Below are 20,276 nucleotides of genomic sequence, written 5' to 3'. Positions count from 1 at the left end.
AAGAGACCTTGGAAAAGATGCAAAAAGAAACGGACCGCTTCTTGTTATTACTTCAATCTCATTGTACATTATTTTCAAGTTCCAACGCCATTCATCCATGCTCAAGACCTAACCATACCACCAAAAAAAAAGCCAGCTATTCAAGAAAAATGAGTCATACAGTGGAGAACGCTCTCTCCTTACCAAGCACCAGCGTCAAAGTCGAATCGGGACAGGTCTTTCTGTGAATCTTCCACATCTTTCTTCGCTTTCATGCGCATGTAGAAAATCGGACAGTCACGGGATGAGCAGATGACCTCACAGTGAAGACTGCCTTGGCATCTCTGGCACTGAGTCCACAGGCGGCCGAATCGAACCTCTAGATCAGAGACCTTGGTGAGAGTCTTCGTGTAAAGTTCACCAAGGCGAGGGCGGCAGTTCGAGCAGACTGCACCCTCCATCTCGTCCTTGCTGGAAAGGGGCTTCTTGCAGCCCATACAGGTCTGTGTTTTCTTGGCGAACTTCATCAGTCCGCCCAGGCTCGACGCCGCTTTGGTGATAGACCGTGTGTGCTCGCCAGTGAGCAACTGGCCTGCCTTCTTCTCACCCAAGATGGGTTCGAAAATACGGTTGAGGGGGTTTGTAAGCTGGTTGTCGAGGTAGTACTTAGTGTCGATGGGAATGTTGTTTTCCAGAACGAAGATGGGATCTTCTGCTCGTTCATAGCCTTTGGAATCACTAGAACCCTTGATCATGACATAGGCCACACGATCACCAAGTGTTGGCGCAGAACCTGCGTCACGCTTGTGCATGCGCTCCGCAAGTTCGACGTGTGCCTGCTTGCCTGCGTAGTCCTCTTTGCGTTTCGACAGTGCTTTTGTGATGACTAGTTTCGACATATCGATCTTATTTTGGAGGAGATCCGAAATGGTGGCTTTGACGTAGCTAGATATTATGTTAGTTTCTTCATAGCTGGGCCGAGGGATATCTCAACTTACTCTTGTGCACCATCAAGATCTCGGTCGATCAGAATTTTGTTCAGCACGGTTTCAATGACATTTTGAACCATCAGGCAGTTATCACGTCGGACGGTCTCAATACCCTTTGTGTCCATCTTGTCATGTTTGTCGGGGTTCGTCCAGTACAGTCCAGCGTATCGCTTCTTGTTAATCAAAAGATAAGGGAAGTATACTTTCTCGAATTCAAGCTTGATGGGCGTAATAAACTTGGAAGAAACAAAGTCTGCTGCTTCTTGACCAAGTTTCATCGCATCTGCCAGTTCGGTGACGCCGAATTTGACCATGACGGAATCAGTGTCACCGTAGATGACTTCAGCATCATGAGAGTAACCGTTCGCGATGGTGTAGCGTGCTTCTACCTCTTGCTTTGTCTTCTCAATCATCTGACGACCGTAACTCGTCGTACTACTGGCAATGGGAAGACAAGGCAGTTTACCCACTGTGGCACCAGTCAGACCGTAGACACTGTTTGCGCTGACCTTCAAAGCGAGTTGACGACCGTTCAGGACTGCCTTTTTGAAAGAATCGGTCTCGGTAGCCAACTCCTTCTTCGCGCGCTTTCTTGCCGACAACAGCTCTTCGAGAATTTGGGACAAAAGGCCTTTGCGAACTTTGGTTGTGCAAAACATGTCTCCATTTGGAGTCACGATGTAATCGTCATCCTTCTTCAGGTTCAATTTCTCAACGCTGCTCTTGTTGAGCAAGGTTGTATAGCAGAGGTTGTGTGCTTGAATGATTGAAGGGTATAGTGATGCGAAATCGAGGGTTGCAACGGGCACTCCATAGTATCCTCGCTTCGGTTCGATAACAGTCGCACCTTCGTAATCCTGCTCGTCCTGGGGCTTGGAATTGGGAATAACGAGTTGCTCCTCTCGGGCTTTCCGGAACAGTTGACTGATGAACTTGACTTGCTGTCCTCGAGACAAGAGGAAATTAAACGGCACACCCGTGACTCTTGCCATCTCTGTGTAGTTGACAAGGCACATCAATTTGTCCATTAATCGCTGTGGCAGATATGCATCTTTCAAACAGTATACTGCGAGTCGTCGTCTTGAATCCGGGGTACCGTTGAACAGCTCAGTAATCATGGTGTGGTGAACGTCTTCCTTTTGCTCCTTCAAAAACTCGTAGGACACGGAATTAAGGGTGTAACTTCTCAACTGGTGATCTCTCTGAACCAATTGGAGAAGATCAAGTTGGATTCTGCCGTTTGTATTCGTCGCTTTCGTGTCTCGATTGCCCATTTGCTTGCTCGAAAAATTTGCATCCTTGGCCTCTGTCTTGAAACCTTTCAATCTGGTCCAATAGGGGAACCCTGTGCATTTCAAGTGCTTGGCCCGATCGAGTAGGTATGGGAAATCGAAGTTGGCAATGTTGTATCCGATAATAACATCGGGGTCCACCTTTTCCACAAAGTCGCGCCAGGCGTCGAGCATCTTCTCTTCCTTTTCAAATTCCAGGATTTGGGTATTGACGATCAAACTGCATGTATCGAGGACAAAGACGTTTCTGATGAATGGCTTCGTCTCTCCGTATCGAGTAACGACGTTGGCGATTTGGATGACGGGGTCCATGTTGGGCTCCGGGAAGATACCTTTCCGTCCAGCACACTCAATATCAAAGGAGAGGACGCGAAGGGGCGCCATTTTAGCCCATTCCCCGTTCGGCGGATGAGATACCATGTTCTGATAGTCGACACAAGCTTCGATTTGGCAGTTGGACAATCGTTGATTCTGTCCAAGAAGACGATATTTCCCAGCCATTGCCTCGACCCAAGCCATTCCAGCCAGCCCAGTATCAATCATAAAGCGCAAAAGGTATTGAATATTGTCGAATGTGAGGATTCCATCTGCGCCACTCCACATACCCTTGTAGTTCATGCTTCCACTGCCAGTCTCTAACGCACTTCGCAGTCGGGCGGCCAATTTTGGCTCAGTAACCGTAATCTTAATATAATAACTCTTTTGGTTTCCTTGGAATCCGTAGATGTTCTCGCGCATTGTGAGCTGTACAGACGAGATTGCAGTGAAGCTCTGGCCTAACTTTTGCTCTAGGAAATGTTTGTAAGGGTCGCAATCGGCTTTGGTGAAGCTGACAGGAGCGGCAATGTAGAGGTAATGTTCGAAGCCAGTTACGTGAAGGCAAACCGATTGTCCAGCCTATTAATGTTGTTAGATGCGAAAACCCAGCGAATGGCAAACATTTTTACCTCTGTGACACCGAAAAGCCGAATAGCAGGCTTTCCCATCAGCATTGCTTCTTCCGCGTCAATCTGTTGGAAACATATGTTTTCCTTGGCTGCATCGAAGTCACCAAGCGGGGGGCGCTCCCATTGCTGGTCCTTCTCTGAGTTGTTCTCTTTCAAGTCGCCGATATCCTGGGTCAACTTTTCGAGTACCTCCTCCTCGAATTGACTTTTCTGCGGTTGGGTCGAGCCAATCTTTCGGCGAGCAATCTGCGAGGATGGCGTGAACTTCACAGACGGTTCATTGTCGAGTTTCCGCTTTTTGAGGGTGCTGGCAGATTTCAAGATACCGTTGGAATTATTGGCCGCATCGCCCAGCACCCGCTTCTGGGGAGGGATGATAGCTTCAGGCATGACGACAACTCCTAGACTGAGGTTCACAGAGTCACAGTCAGGCTGGTGGTAGAAACGATGTGGGAAGAAAATGGGCTCGTAAACTTGAGAATGTGTTGAGCGGGCAACTCCTTGTGCAAGTCGCGCTATCGCGCCTTCGACGTGACGTTTACGCGTGAGAGTCACGTGTGATAAGATAAGCTAAATTGAACAAGCATTCGGGATGATCTGATTGGTCAAACTTTCGAGGTCATATTTACCTTGTATTTTTTTTTTTTCGTTTCTTTTCTTGGATTTTTATGTCAGAGATAGAACAGGTACATTTTATACGATGTGTATGGGTACATGACTACTTAGCTACATAGTAGATAACTTCAACATATATCCACCTGAGAAGGCGCCAAGTCCACGAGTTCGGAAACGGATGACTCGCCTCTCTGGGCTTGGCATCGAATGACTCGATCTTAAGGCCAAGTGTTTGTCTGTTTCTTCGTTGCTTCTATTTACGGATTTCTTTGAATCTACAATCTCAGACTCTACCCAAGTCACCTTCAATATTCCGCCAAGAGCCGCATGCCCCACGCCCTGCTGGAGACATTCTAGTAGAACCCGATGGAAGCTTGACACCATCCCCCGCTAGGCTTCTGTGATATGTTTATATCCTTTTGATCTCAATTCCAACGTGGCATCTCCATCCAAGGAATATCTGACACCTCTTCATTTCTGTCTTCTTTCAGTTTTACGTCATTGCCCTTGATCAAAGAGTTCTCTCTTTTCTTTTTACTGCGGGGCAACAATCAGCCCAAGTTTCCGAAAGGCAGCACGGTTTATACCAACTTATGTGCCTTACTTACTTTTCCTTCCTCTTCTTCTTTTCTTGAAATTATCTGTGTGCTTCGCCCCTCATCGCCAATGGAGCCAGCACAGCGCTAATTCAAGTTCTTCATTGCATCTGCTATTTGAATGAAAAGTGCATCAATATGTCGATGTTCCGATCAGCAGCAGAAATACCGTCGGACTCAGATTCCGACTCAAGTTCAGAAGCAAGCCAAATACAGGAATCTGGGTCATCAACTCCTCGACATGCAGCAGAGACTCAATCACGCAGCCCGAAGAAGGACAAGGCCAAGAAAGCTCCGAAAGACTCGAGTTCTACAGATGCAGACTCTTCGATCTCCTTCGGCGATAGATCAACATCACCGCAAGATCTGGCTGGTGTAAATGTCGATCAACATGCCAATATTATGACAGCCGCCCTCTTGGAATTTTACTGCCAGAGTCGAGCAGCAGACATTCTTAATGCTCAACGTGGCTCAAATAAACCGTTCAGTCGACACAGCCCCGAGGCTCAGTATCTTGGCAAGAAACTCTACAAATTCAAATCACAGTTCCTGTCGTCTCACGGTATCTTGGCCGACGGCATTGACAGAGAGGAAATGGGGCAGAGTAGGCAGAGTTATCGGGATAACCTCGACTTGCTTAGTATAAATGCCCTCGAGGAGATGAATTTCCATGAACCCGATGCACGGTCTCCCACAATTGGCTCCGGCGAGGACCTTGCTTTAATCACAAAACCTTCGATAAAGAGATCCAGTGTTGAAGATGTGGAGAATCCCACTCTATTCCGGCGGAACACCGAACCAATTTCATCTTTTAGGAAACAGCTTCCTCCTGCTAATAAAGTGGATTTCCTTCCAACCGTTCCCCATGGGCCAATGAACTTTCCCAACCCATCAATACCCCTGTTTGGCAGTTCACCCGTAGGGGTTCCTCTTTTCAGATCTCCAACAGCCCCGCCATACAATCAGCTGTCAAGATATTCTGTCGAATTCCAGGAACTCAAGATCTTGGGCCGTGGGTCCTTTGGCGAAGTGTACCACGTCACGAACCACATCGATGGACAAGACTACGCCGTCAAGAAGATTCCACTAAGCCAAAGGCGCCTTGAGCAGCTGCAATTTGGAGGTCAAAATCAGCTCGAGGTTATCATGAAGGAAATTCGAACACTTGCCCGCCTTGAGCATACAAATATTGTTCGATACTATGGTGCATGGGTCGAGCAGGCCCATCACTCGCACCCACCTCCAGTCGAAGACCACCCTTCTAGCGCAGCAAATGACCAGTCACAAAACAACTTGCCTTCTCCAGATAGCCCAAACGAGTCCAGTATGGGGGTTGTCTTTGGATATTCTGAAAACTCAAACCCCGAGTCCCAGTCAAGCTCTCTGCCTGAAGATCATAGCTTCAACGAGAGCGTTCGTCGCTGGGACAGCCACGGGACTACCTCATCTCATCAGTCAAAGAAAAGTTCACGAAGGGGATTGGATGAGGAGGATGATGACATTGAATCCATTCCCCGTACCTTCGATGGGAACACTTCTGTTAGCCAAACATCCACTTTCGGGGATACCGATGACATCTTCACTGATGGTCTGAGCCAAGATCAGTCTAAGCTTCAAGTTCAACCCCGTTACCGGCCTGGTCAGCAACCCCCCGCGGTCATCCTTCACATCCAAATGTCACTCCACCCTATTTCGCTCGGCGCGTATCTGAACCCTCAAGCCACTCCGAAGTATGATCAATGTTCACTTGCCAGGCGTCATTGCTTCCACCTACTGCCCTCGCTGAAGCTCGTGATGGACATTGTTTCGGGTGTTGAGTATCTCCACTCGAAGGGAATTGTACATCGTGACCTGAAGCCTGCAAACATCTTCCTTTGTGCACCAGAGAGCACCACAGCAGACATATGCGTTACGTGCAACTCCGGCGAAGCTTCCCCCACCCAGTTCTGTCGTCCTCGCATTGGGGACTTTGGTCTCGTGGCAGACATCTCCCACATCAACGAGCCAGCACAGGGCACTATGACACCATACCGACAGGGACCAAATATACAGCGGGTGGTTGGAACGGAGTTCTATCGTCCTCCGGCCAATCTCTCTGCGCCTCAAACTGACCCAAGCTCACCGGTGGATTACTTTGACGAATATAAGATCGACGAAAAGCTCGATGTTTACGCGCTTGGCGTCATTCTCTTCGAGACTGTTTATCGTTTGAACACAAAGATGGAGAGACAATTCGTCTTGAGTGATCTGACTCGCGGGTCAGGCCATAATCCGTCCGAATGCACCATTTTCCCTGCGGATTTCGCCGCCAAGGTCGATTGTGGCTCGATCGTGCTGGACAATGGAATCTCAGTCGCGGATTCTCTCATGTCATGCATCAGAAGAATGTTGGAACCCAAATCGGAGCAGCGGTGGAACTGCCATGATGTCAAGGAGCATTTGCGAGCGATGAAAAAAGCCGTTCGCCGATTCGAGGAAGCACAGCAAGCGCAAGAATGAATGTCTAAAACAAAGACAAGGGACCCAATCAGCTTGGACTCTAATACCATATACCCAAATAATAACGATACAAATGCATAACTCCCCTCTATGAAGCACAAGATGAAGATCAGCATTCGGGCCTCGGCGAAGTAGCTCTCCCCACATTCTTTTCACAGGCGACCGAGCTTCGTCTTCCCCGCACTAAACCACCTTGTACTTCCAAATCATCAAACAGTCAAATACAAGCATATTACCTAGTTACCTATCCATCTTCCCATAGCACTAAATACAACTTCATAATGGCAGACACTCTCCGTCCCTCAACAGCTCCATACAGCGAGCCCCTTCTCCCACAACTAGACATCCGTAGTCCATACTACACAGACCTGCACCACAACCTACGCGCCACCGTGCGCGAATACATCGATACGTACATCTCTCCCTACGCCAGAGAGTGGGAAGAAGCAGGCCATGTCCCCGAAGCCGTACGTCGACGCCATAGCAAGCTAGGCTACAGCATCGTCCATCCCCTCACAAACGAGGAGGACTCAGCCGGCCTCTCTCTTCCTGGGAATGTCCCGCGCGAGAAGTGGGATACGTGGTGCTCGCTGATTGTAACTGACGAGCTGACACGTGTTGGATATGTCGGTGTGATTTGGGGGCTTGGTGGTGGTAATGCGATCGGATGTCCGCCTGTTGCACGTTTTGGAAATGATGAGCAGAGGAAGAGATGGCTTCCTGGTGTTGCGATGGGGGATATTAGGTTTTGTTTGGGGATTACCGAGCCGGATGGTATGTGAATGTTTACTTTGTGGTGGAAGTATATCTTCCTAGAAACAATGAGTTGCTAACTTTGTTTACTTTTCAGCTGGTTCTGATGTTGCCAATATCAGCACTACGGCTCAGCGGGATGGGAAGCACTACATTGTGAATGGCGCGAAGAAATGGATTACCAATGGTATTTGGGCTGACTATTGCACTGCTGCTGTTAGGACTGGTGGTCCTGGCAGATCTGGTATCAGCTTGCTTGTTATTCCCTTGGCTACTGCTGGTGTGACTCGAAGGCGTATGCATAACTCGGGTGTGAATGCCAGTGGTGCGTGCTTCTTTTTGATATAGCTCTGTGGGGTCATCAATTAACACGACTATAGGTTCAACCTTCATCGAGTTTGAAGATGTGCGTGTCCCGGTCGAAAACCTCATCGGCCAAGAGAACAAGGGATTCCCGCTTATCATGTCAAGTGAGTCGCCTTGGACCAAGGGTTTGGATCGCTTGCTAATCTTTTATTCAGACTTCAACCCCGAACGCCTTTCCCTTGCCTGTGCATCCTTGCGACTCGCCCGAGTCTGTGCCGAAGATGCCTACAACTACGCCATCCAACGCGAGACATTTGGTTCTCCACTGATTGAAAAGCAGGCGATTCAGTCCAAGATCTTCAAGTTTGGTCTTATGATCGAGCCAGCCTATGCATTCATGGAACAGCTTGTAAATATCCTCGAACTTACCAAGGACCGTCCTTCCGACGACGTCAACATTGGTGGCATGACTGCCTTGCTTAAAGTCATGTCGACCAGGGCTCTGGAGAAGAGTGTTCGAGAAGCACAGCAGATTATGGGAGGTGCTGGGTACAACAAGGCTGGCAAAGGTGCTAGAATTGAGCAAATTAGTCGTGATGCTCGGGTTCATGTAGTCGGCGGCGGAAGTGAGGAGATTATGGCGGGATTGGCGCTGAGGGAGGAGACAAAGGCAATTCGTACTCGGCGAAAGGCGCTTGAGAAGAGACAGTCTAAAGTATGAAGGGATACCAAGTTCCTCATGGGGATATGTACATGGGGTGTCGAAAGTCTCCCAACTCTCCATATTCCTAGAAACATATACATACTACCCTACATATTGAAACACATACTAGGATGTCTTTTTATAATGAATTGGTCTAACTGCCCGCTAGGCTAAATTATAACTAGGATATGAGAAATTATAAAAAGGATGGCTGAAATGACCACTTTCAGCATCAGAAACGGCCGTTTTTCCACCCGTAAGAAAGGTCCGCCAGGCGCGAGGGAAAAGACTTAAACCAACTGCAAGAAATTTCAAAATAAACGCCTTTCGGCGTCTTAAAGGGTTGAAAATCTAGCGAGGGGACTTTTTCAGTAGCCCAGGGGACATCAAAAATCGACGGTGGAATGATTGGCTTCTCACGCTCCTTCTTTTCCGCCCTATTGGTGATCATCCAAGGATCTGGCTTTTCGAAGACGACATAGTGATTCTCAATACTCGTCGACAACGTCCGCAGCCAGTCAGTAATATGACCCAAGAGATCATACTGAGTTCGAGACCGTTCCGCGAAATCACTGTACCACTCTTCTCTTGCTCCTTCCATTTTGTAACGAAACACCGAGACAAACTCCTTCATTCCGGGTTCCTTGTCTGAATGCGTAAAATGTTGACTCGGAGCCCATGCACTGCAATTGGTCATAAAAGCGGACCATGGAGAAGTTTGGCCGCGTGAAATGACTTGCTGGATCAAAGTCCTACGATATTCATAGTGTTAGTAAAGCGGCATCATGAAGAAACTGGGTAAAACAGGGTTAACACCTGTCGTTGAAGCTATGCACTTACTGGTTGTAATTGTTCATGGCATATTCAAATGAACATCGGTCATTCTTATTCACTGAGACATGGAAATGGGTTATGTCCGCATTGGAAATACTGTCCAGGCTCTTTGGGCCTGCTGTTCTTTTATAGGTTAGCTCCTGGATAGAATGTCCGCATACAACCAAGAAATCATGAAGATATTCTTGCAGTCGAGCTTCGCATTCTTGCCTAGGTAATTTGGCATTCGTGAGTTCTTCAAAGTAGCAGAGTCAGTTCTGCTAATAAGTTATTTTTTCTCTGTCAGGGAAGGTAAGCATACCAAGGAAAAGTATGAATTTGTCGCTGTCCCCTCCATTTCCTTTTTCTTTACCCCAAGCGAGTGGGGGACAATCCCCTAGTTTCCATAATTTCACACGAAGTGCTTCAAGTTGGCTTTGTACCTGTGTGTTTCCACGCTGAGCACGGAAGGAAATCATTTGAATGTCATCCACCTCTGGCCTGTCCATTTGATGGGGTAGATGATGCTGAAAGATGTGTGCCATCGTGTACCAGGCACCGGCGGGCCCAGCGGCTACGCGTTCCCGGGGGTTTCTTCGCGCCTGGAACATACTTTCCACATGATACTTATCTTTACCAAACTCATTTTGATCTTCTTTGGCGTTGTATATTGGCTTTACATCTGCGTGGAAAGCCTGATGCTTGATTTGACACTGCGTGGAGTCTGTAAGAAGATAACCCGACACATGATTAAGCTGACCTGTGCAAGCCGAGACCATATGCATCGCATCTTCGATGAGCTCTGCTATATGTTTTGTGAGATTCTCACTGCCTCCCCCTCGAAACTGCAGATGACCGTCAAATTGTGGAGTCGAGTTCCAAGAAAGCAGGCCAATGAAAAACTGGTCCTCTGATTCTTTGTCTCTCTGGAGCCATTGCCCACAGGCGTAAGATAATTCAGAGCTGGGAATGATTTCATTGACAGGTTTGGAAAATGCATTTTCCCATTTGGCTTTGAATCTAGCTTTATCATCTAGCTGAGAAGTAGATACAGCTGCTGGAAACTGAAAGGAAACCAGCTCGAGGTGGCATGAGTCAAAGATGTCGAGGGGCAAATCAATTTGAACGCAGCTGTTGGAGACTTGGGAGATATATCCCAAGATCATGCTGAAGCCAAGGGAATATTGGAATAGTCTCCAGCCAAGCACGTTTTCCCACTGGATCAGTACTATAATCTGCTGACACGGCGAGACATCGTTCACTGATGACCAATGGAGTGTTTGAAAACCAGGAATAGTCGAAACGAAGCGTAAGGACTTCTGCCAGAGTATTGATGCTCGCTGTGATGCATCAGAGCCGTCGACCTCGGGATTGAAAGTAAATTGAAGAATCCCAAGGACCGGATCAGGAAGTTGGTCGAGTTCGTCTGAATAGTACGGCAGGTCATGAAAACGAGGGATGACTTGCACGTACTCGCTAGAAATCCCAATCATTGTGACCTCCTGTAAATGTTTATAAAGAGGAAGTCCGGGAGTTCCTTGATCAAGGTTTACGGAAATTGCAGATGAATTAGTCTCTGAGCTAGTGTCGGGCGATGTGGAAACTCGACATCGGCAGGTTCTGAGAAGAATACTTTTTGGTTTGGGGGCCATAATTGAAGTGAAATATTCCCTTCTACTTCATAGAGTAGACCGCCGAATGCACCACAGCGGCAACCCCAAACAAACATAAACACATCTTCCCATGCAGTTCCAGACACCAGAGCAACCGTGCCACCCCAACCATCTGCACCGCCTCCTGTGCTCGTAGCGGTCCTCCGTTAACCGCAAAGATTTCCCCCACCCGTCTTCCCCACTGCTGCTCTCTCTGCGTAAAGACCAGCATTTCGCAGGTTGGCGGTAGAAGACTCGCCTGGACCAAGATTAACAATATGTAAGAGGGAAAGAGTAGAAACAGCTGGGCAAAAAGCATAAACCCGGCTATCAGGATGTCAGATCCCACAATGTACGACAGTCCGGTTATGGCGACTTCCTGTTCCGTATCGAATAGAGCCGGCACATGCATCATCATCATTTCGGCTACGGCATAAAACAAAGTAGGGATCGCTAGGACTTTCCATCGTTGCCGGTCACGTTCGGGCACGAGGTGCAGCTGGTCGCGCGGAAGGATGGTGCGCGCAGTCCAGAAGAAATGTTTCTCAGCTAGCAGTACTGATGCAATGATATATGCGACCGGACTGGGAAGTACGATGCTTGATGCTTTTGCTACCGATGAGTGCATCGCCCAGTACGTACAGGCAGAACCGATGCCATTCAGGAGAAGACGGAGGCCGCCTTTGCGGTAGATGGCGGTAATGGTTTGGAGTAGTTGGCGGCTGGAGGGAGCTGGCTTCTTGTCCCCGTGCTCAGAGGCATTGGTTTGCTTCTCCACAGTTTCAATGATCAAGATAGACATTAAGACGTGGCCAATAATATATCGGATCTTAGGCCCATTAGCCCCTGCGAGAGGGAATAGGGATTTATGAGTGGCTTACTAGGATGTCAAGGATAACCGAGAGAGCAATCGGTACCAATAGTAAAAGATTATTGGATTGGGTAGGTTCTTTTTGTATGAGTCCATGAACTCGCGCAAGTATTCGACCATCTCCTGTGGAATGGATGAAGATACTGAACAGTTGGTGAAAGAGGGTTAACACAAAGTGAGATGCCATTGTAGGTAGCGTGAAAAGTTGAAGTTCACTTTTGTTGGGAAGGGTAGGCATATTATATTCTCTCTGGATGAGAAGATCAAAAGGATCAAGCTAATGACTATGGTGGCACTAAGCCCCTTGGCCCCCGGGTCATTGCTGTCAGGGTCATTGCTGTAACTGGCGATCAAAAGAGCCCGAACGGGTAGATTGCCGGATCATCTAGGCAAAAGCGAAAAGCCTCGATATTATACGATACAGAAATTGATTTAGTAGAAGTAGTTCCATGATGAGACCCTCTTTGGTGGGATGTTCGGATCTCATCGGATCCTTATCTGGACCCTGCCCCGAGACATGCTTAAGCCACATCCCATATAGGCACCAACATGCCAAGTGCTCTCGTGTGTGCACCACAAAAACATCTATACCTCATCGAACACCATAGAATTGGTCATTGAATCTACTCTTGACACGACTGAAAAAGCGTCGAACTTGAAATGGTAAATGAACTGAAAAAAAGGCTGGCACATTCCAGAATTCATGCAATGAATAGTGATAAAGTAAGGATATAAGGATAGGATCAAGGTCCACGGGTATTTTCAAGAACAATCAAAGAAGCCCAAGCCACAAGCAGACATTCTGTCAACCCTATTACACAGTATAAGGCTTGGCATTGATATCAAAGATCAAATGAGGCCTCTCAGCCGCAATCTTCAGAACAGTCTGCGCGAAGACCGAGTTCGCCCACGAGAACCAAGGACGGGTGTAGTCTTTGATGTTGGTAACATTGATAGATTCATGGACAAGCCCAAGCAAGCTGGAGTTACGAACAAGGTTGAGGTTTCCAATGATCTCAGCGTCGTCGTCTGAGGTCATAGCTTGGACAAGTAGAGACATTGGCCAGGCGTTCTCAAGACCGATATGGGGACCACCGATGCCATGGAACTGTGGACCAACCAGGTAGTACGGGTTGGAGGCCTTGTCGGTGATCATCTTGCGTGTATTCTGGTAGACGGGGTCGGTTTTGTCCACAAAGCCGAGGTAAGGCAATGAGAGCAGTGAAGGGATGTTGGCATCGTCCATGAGAATACGTGACCCGTACCCGTCGACTTCGAAGGCATAGACATCTCCATATTTGGGGTGTTGGACAATGCCGTGATCCCGAACTGCCTTGGCTAGCTTGGTGCCGCGTTCCTGCAGGTCTGCAACAAGACTTGCAGGCCCACCGGCGGCCTTGATGACTTTCGCCGTCTTTTGGAGCTGTACGGACATCATAGCGTTGGGCGGAATGAAGAAGCCTAGGATTGTAGCATCATCACTAGGCCGGAACGCGCTGCGAATTAGGCCGGTCTCGCTATTTAGCGGGTTGCCCACCCCAGCTAGGTTGAGGGTCTCAGTGCCAATGGTAGTCTCTCGCTGGAACGTGTACTGATTTCGGACGAACTGGCCCTGAGTATTGAAGGTGGACTCAGACTCCGCATCAATGGTGTTCAGCACAGTTTGCAACGCTTTATACCATCGATCAGTCAAGAACTCAGTCGAACCAGTATTCTCATGGAACTCAGTGCCTAGCTGTAAGAAATGGGCCAGAGAGTCAAGTTCATACTTGCATTCGAACACAAAAGACTCGTCATAGGCAGGATGCACAGTATCCTTTTGGGTGCTAGCTTCCGGCTTGATACCGCTGAGAGCCGGTGGCTGGAAAGCATTGCAATAGGGCGACTGAATGACGAACTCAGACTGGGTGTTAATAGCACCTAGGATCAGTGAGTAAAGACTCTTGTCCTTAGCAGCCAGTTTCTGATAATTTGTGAGCTGATTTGTTGAGTCACGCAGCCACTCGGCGTTGATATCGCCTGTCACAACGAAGGTCTGCACGCCGGTCCATTGCGCACCATCCCGCCTAGCATTGGTGCCAGATGATGTGGTTCCATTCGTATGCCACCGAATTGTAGTGTCTAGGGTGTTCGGAAATGCATTTCGAAATAGCTGGGCCAGATCTTTATCGACTAGACGCGAGGTGATATCTTCAATGACCTTCTCCACGGCGGGCGATGAGAATGTCCGACATGGTTCCGCGGGGCGCTGAAAGGGAAGATTCAAGGGGCCACCGCTATATGGAGCGCTGTGATATTGAAATCCTCATTTAGCAGGTACTCAGTACATCTCTATGGGGTTGTAGACACTCACTGTGGCGTTGATGCATAGGAGGTGTAGTCTGGGCAGGCGCGTCGCAAGATGGATGGGTCGTCTCTATCTGGGAGGGCGCCGGCCTGAAGGCCCAGCAGAGCGACTGCAAGCACAGCAGGAAGAGTCATGGCGCAGGTGTCAAGTAGGAAAAAGTGAGGGACAGACTTGTACTGTTACAGGGAAGAAGGCCGGGGTAAATAAGAGGGGATGTATGTCGATCCCAACCGGACAGGGATACATTCCACTGCACGCATACAGTTTCTCCGTGGCTTTTCACAAGTACATTTTGGAGCTACACAGCCTTGTATAGGAACCATAAGGCAGTTCCCTCGGAGGAATACAAAGTACACGGTGAAATCGAGGTAACATCGGTCCAGACACGATGACACTCTTCCCCACATAAAGTGCGGAGAAGATCGACATCGCGGAATCTCCTTTTTTGGGGTTGATATACTTGACGTACTTTGTAACTATATGCTTTGGTATTAACTGTAGATATCTATGCTTTTAGAAATTCATTGGACACCTCAATAATGCTACATCACTTCTTCCCAAAGAAAGACATGATATTACCCTGCCCCGCAGCTTTGCCAGCCTTCGCCTTAGGAATATTAACTGCGGGCTTCTTCTTAGGCACCGGCTCATCCTCGGAGAAAGATTCCCATGTCGCCTCTTCCCGGGTAACTGTAAGAGATTAGTATACCTCGTCAAACGAAGGGGCCACAGCGGGATGCACAGACCTAAGTATCCTTCTTCGTCCTTGACCGTCTTCTTCTTCATAACTTGCCGCTTGCCTCGCCGCCGACCGCCTTGCACAGTCACTTCTTCTTTAAGTTCAGCTGGCTTAGGTGGTGGCGGTTGCTCAACAGGCGTGGGCTCCCGCGGCTCCTCGTCGGCATCGGGCATTTCTTCGTCTGGATCTATGTCAGCTGGTTCTTTTCAGGTTGGTTCTTGAGGGCCAGGGCATACCGTCAGCCTCGTCATCATCATCATCATCCATCATCTTCTTGAGCCGTTCCTCTCGCTCTTTCCTGTTTTCGCGGTTTTCTGCTGCTGCTTTAGCGGTGCTATCAGGGAATAGTTCTTCCGCCTCTTCTTCAGATGCATCATCAAGCACGACTAAAACACGTTAGCTAATGTAGCAAAGCCCACTGGAGTTAACTAACCATCCCCTGCACTTGGTGCGGCCTGCAGTCAAGGTTAGTGAAACAAGATCGATAACAAATGCTGCCCGAGTAAGTGCACGAACCGATTCTGCTGGAGCTGATGCCTTTGTCTTCGGCTTCGCCTTGGCGAAAGAGCTGAAAAGATTGCCTTTTTGCTTGGGTGCCGCTGCTTTACCTGAAGGCTTCGAGGGCGCCTGGGAGTTGGCAGCTGAGGATGGCTCAGACTTCGGTTCATCGGGCTTGGTAGCTTCCGTCTTCACTGAGGATGTTTCTTTCTGCAACGGCCGTTTAGCAGGCACCGTCGACTCAATCGAAGGCTTCGATGCCTTGGCAGCGGGCGGCTTCACAGCTGGAGCTGCAGGTGGGGGTGGGCGCGCGCCAGTCCTCCGCTGAAAAGTATAAACATTAGATCAAGATAGACCTGTCGAAGTAATGAATGACCTACCTTGACGTTCCGATTTTGTATCATACCCCATTGCTTCCCACACTCCAATGGATCCTCCTGCCCATGTGTACTCGCAATCTCCCGATTAGCATCGACCAACACATTCAAATCAGGTAGAGCTGTAGGCTGGAGACTGTAGACATGAATTGTAGATATCGACTGGAAGGTTAATTTCGCATCTGCTCGACTCATTCAGTAATCAGTCCGTCACCGAGATCCACGAATCTGCGTACCTTCCAGGTCTTCCTCGCGTGCTAACACGATGGAGGTAGTGCGAATCGAGTCCGAGGCTGCATCTTGGTTCGGCATTGAGCTGGGTAAGTAGGGGCTACTCTGCATCATCTCATCTTCATCGTCCGCATGGCCGTTCGTAGGGGCCGGCTCGGGGGCTTTCTGGATGCCGGAGATGACGTAGGTTGCGTGGACGGTTTGTGGCTTCTTCGCGTTCTCATTGCGGTGGAATTCGAACAGGATCCTATCCAATGGAGTGTCAGTGTCCATTCCACATCCGATTTCTGCTGCTGCGAGCGCAAAACATACTGTTTGGCCCGGTTGGCGTGCACTTTGAGCGCCAGGCTCAATAAGCGGTATGTGACCTAATTCTGGTAAGCTCCTGCTTGTCTGAACAACATGAGAAAATCATACAGGGCGTCTCTCATTGAGAACATTCTCAGCCAGATACAACTTCGAGTCCATGGTTGCTGTTGAAGTGCAAGTTGCTCCGACGCGTGCTCAACCACTTAACGCGTATCAGTCAGCGGGTCTTGGCATTTGCGGTCTCTTGCTCAGGCGGCTCTCCACTCACATTCTCCTCTTTCGTTAGCTATCGCCGGGCGAGTCCGGTTGGAATTTCTACAGAAAAGAGCTCTCGAGCTCAGGGATTTGGCATCGATTAAATGGATCAGTCGTTCGAGCTCGCCGACTCCACCGATTGGTTGGAAACGCCACTTTCATTACTCGCGCCGTTCGAATCCTCATTACGATGTCAAGTCTGCAAAGACTTCTTCGATAACCCCGTTATTACTTCCTGCAGCCACACGTTCTGCTCGCTATGTATCCGCCGTTGCCTCAGCACAGAAGGCAAGTGCCCGGCGTGTCGAAGCTCTGATCAGGAGCTTAAACTACGTCGAAATTGGGCAGTGCAGGAACTCGTCGACGCGTTTAAATTGGCACGACCTGGTGTACTCGATCTTGCGAGGAGGGAAAATGTGCGCATTGCTAGGGGAGAGGACGAAATAGAGAAACCGACCCGCAAGAAGCGCAAGGTCAATCAGGTGGAAGAGGAGCCACAGGTTCCAGAAACAAGTTCGCAAGGCCGGCGGACTCGCTCTCAAAGATCCACAAATAGCTCAACAGACGACCGAACTGTTCCTCAGATCGTGCCCGAGGTTATCGAGGATAGTCAAGACGATGAAGAATATATGCCCGGTATGACACTTTTATCACACGGATACCAGACCCGTCTAATCGTCTCACAGAAGATGGGTTGGTTTCTTGCCCAATATGCTTTCGCAAGATGAAGGAAGAGGCGGTGTTTCCACACCTGAACGTGCACCAGCAGGAAGAAGAAGCGCCTAAAAAAACCCCAACAAAGCCAGCATCTTTCGGGTACGTTAATTCTATTGCATGGGTCTAGAACGCGGTGCTAACTGGACGATAATTACAGGTCATTAAAAGCCATATCCCAAAGAGGCCTCACCCTCCCCACCAAACAGCCTGAGCGGCTTCCGGCTATAAACTACTCCATATTAAAGGATAATGCATTGCGGAAGAAGCTCCGGGATCTCGGAATCCCGGACTGGGGACAAAAACAGCTGTTGCAGAAACGTCACACAGAGTGGATGAACTTGTGGAATGCAAATTGCGACTCCAAAAATCCCAAGTCTAAGCGGATCTTGCTCCAGGAACTGGACGTTTGGGAACGCACACAGGGTGGGCATGCCACAGCCCCATCACCATTCACCACTTCCAATAATGTGATGCGCAAGGACTTCGATGCCAATGAGTGGTCAAACAACCATGATGACGATTTCAAGCGTTTAATCGCGAATGCGCGTAAAAAGAGTGAGGCCCAATCACGATCCATTATCCCTGGGGAATCTTCGTCTTCATCTGGGCAGAGGAAACCAGAACCCCAGCAGGGTGCTGGATTACTGGTTAATGGTGCAGGCGTTGAGTTCAGCCCAGATACCGATGCCAATCATGTCATTGATCTATCTGGGTGATCTCAAAACAAGCCATATTGAACTCGAATTGGGAAGCACCCCGAAGAGCAAATTGTTCTTTCACACAAGACAAATATCTCTCCCACAGTTCGGAGAGTCTCAGTTTGCTTGCATCGGGCGGTCCTCGACAGACATGTTAGAGAGCCTGTCAATAATGTTATCTGCCAGAGCCGAGTCCGCATCTTCGGCCGCACGTGCACGGCGGGAGGCCTCATCAGAGGCTTGCTTGACACTGTCCAGTTCGGCAAGTCTGTTCTTGGTGACTGCTGCCTCCTCCTTCTCTCTCGCCTCTCTGTCGCTCTTCTCCATCGCCGCAAGCTCATCATCGATCTCTCCCTCTTCAATGACCGGGCCGGCCTCGTTCATGATGCTTCCGACCTCATCCACCTTGGTCATCTCCTCCCGCAGTTCTTCAACGATATCCTCAACCCTCTCGGCACCGCCGATCTGAGTATGCAGACCGCGAAGCACACCGGTGCTTGCCTGCATGACCTGCACCATGTCCACCTGGCCAGCAGCTTGCTCGATCTTTGAATAAACCTCCTCGAGCTGCATAAGGGTGTTAAACCTCTGCTGGAGGTTGTGCTCGGCCATCTTCTTGGAACGCACGGCGGACAGCGCAGAGATGCGGTTCTTGTTCGCCAAGGCCGTCTTTGCAGACACAGTCAGCTCGGCGATCTTTGCTTCCAGGCTCGTGACCTGCTTCGACATAGTTGACACCAACGTCTTGATGGATGCAATGGTTGTGTCCTGTTGGGTGATCTCCGCCGATTCATCCGCTGGTTTGAATTTGATTGTCTAGCCATCAATCAGTCAATATCTGGGTAGTCTGGCCATATTTATATAGTCCAACTTACCTTGCCGTCGTATGCAATAGCACCGCTATCGCGGGATAAATAAAGCAACAAGACATCGAAATCTGCATCTGATAATTCCGTAGCATCGTTCAGTATGGCCGCGAACTGTTCAACGAAGCTTTCCCTAGAGTAGATAAGGTCAAGCTTGGATGAGTTGCTGCCTGTAGCTTTCTTAACTGCTAGGTCTGCCGCTTCCTGTAGGTTCTCTACCAAGACCAACTCCTGCACCTGCAGCTTCGGTGCCAAATCGCTCTCAGAACCTACAACAAAGCCTTTGAGCTGCCGAGCGCCCCAGCTCATAACATTCCAAGGACTCAGAACCCCGGGATCAATCAGCTTCCACTGACTTTTCTTTTGTAAAAGCCCAGCAGTGGTCTTGTAAACAGGCAATGGAATCATCGAATTATTGCGCACTGCCTCGTCCTATAACAACTATCGGTTAGCCCAACAACCCTTCGACCAAAAGGAAAATAATAGACCCACAAATACAGTACCCAGAGCTACGGGTCTCCCCCACTCCGGACTCTCTAAATCCCGGAGCAGCGACTCATCCGTTCGCAGAATAAGGTGGTCTGTCTTCTTTCGTTTCGCGGGTGTTTTTCTGCTCTTAGCTGATACGGTCGAGCCGGAACGTACCCGCACGCCGCGAGAGGAGGTATAGCCGCGTTTTGCGGCTCGGTTGAGTGCTTGTTCCCATGCTGCGACGTTAACAGCGTAGCCGTCGGGGTTTGTCTTCTTCTGGGGTGTGAAGTCGGAATAGAGGGAGGGTAAACGGTTTCTGGGAACATGAAACTGAGGGTAAGCATGATGTTCTTCCTCTGTTTTGGTAGGCTTTATGGCTTCTCGTTGAGACTGGGTTCTTTACCTTCGGAATGCTTCCTCGTGAGTGAGGATATAATTCAATAGTTCGCTCATGATGCAAGGGTATGCTAAGGAGAAATTGTATGCCTCTCTCTAAGCAAATAATAGGTCAAGTTGTGTTTTTGAGAGTGGACCTCGCAGACAAAGCAAGATGGGGTCATCTGCGCATCCACTGCGGCCTCCCGAGGTCGTCTACAGCTTTATCGATAAGACCCACGTGATGCGTTCGAATGCTTAAATGTACTGTGATGTTGATCACTTCATGCCATACTGAGTATATCTGTTCTTTAATTTCACTTGCATATGTGAACAGGTGACAATAAGTGGCAGCTTTATTTTTATTCCTAGAGTTCC

General features: G+C 49.0%; 8 protein-coding genes across 8 annotated transcripts; 3 read left to right on the top strand and 5 right to left on the bottom strand.

Annotated features, from left to right (window-relative positions):
• Positions 1-179: 179 nt before the first annotated feature.
• On the bottom strand, positions 180-3,597 carry N7455_009655 (DNA-directed DNA polymerase delta POL3; the record flags this gene model as incomplete). Its single annotated transcript, XM_040954747.2, has 3 exons — positions 180-924; positions 978-3,157; positions 3,208-3,597. The coding sequence occupies 3 exons, from the start codon at positions 3,595-3,597 to the stop codon at positions 180-182; spliced, it is 3,315 nt and encodes a 1,104-aa protein (XP_040814822.2).
• Positions 3,598-4,556: 959 nt separating this feature from the next.
• N7455_009654 (putative protein kinase) lies at positions 4,557-6,917 on the top strand (the record flags this gene model as incomplete). Its single annotated transcript, XM_040954586.2, has 1 exon — positions 4,557-6,917. The coding sequence occupies one exon, from the start codon at positions 4,557-4,559 to the stop codon at positions 6,915-6,917; it is 2,361 nt and encodes a 786-aa protein (XP_040814810.2).
• A 281-nt stretch (positions 6,918-7,198) lies between these two features.
• Positions 7,199-8,697, top strand: N7455_009653 (acyl-CoA dehydrogenase family protein; the record flags this gene model as incomplete). Its single annotated transcript, XM_040954769.2, has 4 exons — positions 7,199-7,691; positions 7,768-7,995; positions 8,051-8,140; positions 8,192-8,697. 4 exons carry the CDS (start codon positions 7,199-7,201, stop codon positions 8,695-8,697), a joined length of 1,317 nt encoding a protein of 438 aa, XP_040814843.2.
• A 214-nt stretch (positions 8,698-8,911) lies between these two features.
• On the bottom strand, positions 8,912-11,988 carry N7455_009652 (uncharacterized protein; the record flags this gene model as incomplete). Its single annotated transcript, XM_065606260.1, has 4 exons — positions 8,912-9,431; positions 9,520-9,631; positions 9,815-10,994; positions 11,197-11,988. Coding segments are annotated over 4 exons (2,604 nt in total), but the record flags the coding sequence as incomplete, so codon positions are not given.
• Positions 11,989-12,829: 841 nt separating this feature from the next.
• Positions 12,830-14,496, bottom strand: N7455_009651 (glycoside hydrolase family 125 protein; the record flags this gene model as incomplete). The annotated part of the gene is made up of 2 exons (XM_040954530.2): positions 12,830-14,303; positions 14,369-14,496. The coding sequence occupies 2 exons, from the start codon at positions 14,494-14,496 to the stop codon at positions 12,830-12,832; spliced, it is 1,602 nt and encodes a 533-aa protein (XP_040814973.2).
• Positions 14,497-14,909: 413 nt separating this feature from the next.
• N7455_009650 (uncharacterized protein) lies at positions 14,910-16,675 on the bottom strand (the record flags this gene model as incomplete). Its single annotated transcript, XM_040954673.2, has 9 exons — positions 14,910-15,052; positions 15,109-15,282; positions 15,338-15,487; positions 15,535-15,556; positions 15,618-15,923; positions 15,980-16,158; positions 16,213-16,454; positions 16,520-16,575; positions 16,625-16,675. 9 exons carry the CDS (start codon positions 16,673-16,675, stop codon positions 14,910-14,912), a joined length of 1,323 nt encoding a protein of 440 aa, XP_040814779.2.
• Positions 16,676-16,875: 200 nt separating this feature from the next.
• Positions 16,876-18,204, top strand: rad18 (E3 ubiquitin-protein ligase RAD18; the record flags this gene model as incomplete). Its single annotated transcript, XM_040954553.2, has 3 exons — positions 16,876-17,407; positions 17,458-17,587; positions 17,646-18,204. The coding sequence occupies 3 exons, from the start codon at positions 16,876-16,878 to the stop codon at positions 18,202-18,204; spliced, it is 1,221 nt and encodes a 406-aa protein (XP_040815029.2).
• Positions 18,205-18,303: 99 nt separating this feature from the next.
• Positions 18,304-19,976, bottom strand: N7455_009648 (putative vacuolar sorting protein SNF7 family protein; the record flags this gene model as incomplete). The annotated part of the gene is made up of 4 exons (XM_040954558.2): positions 18,304-19,002; positions 19,062-19,484; positions 19,545-19,839; positions 19,927-19,976. 4 exons carry the CDS (start codon positions 19,974-19,976, stop codon positions 18,304-18,306), a joined length of 1,467 nt encoding a protein of 488 aa, XP_040814928.2.
• Positions 19,977-20,276: the final 300 nt, after the last annotated feature.

This window comes from Penicillium solitum, assembly GCF_028829755.1.
Source record: "Penicillium solitum strain IBT 25940 chromosome Unknown utg000008l_segment0_segment0, whole genome shotgun sequence".
NCBI lineage: Eukaryota > Fungi > Ascomycota > Eurotiomycetes > Eurotiales > Aspergillaceae > Penicillium > Penicillium solitum.
The sequence above is the reverse complement of the archived record's forward strand: the minus strand, read 5'-3'. Positions and strand labels throughout refer to the sequence as shown.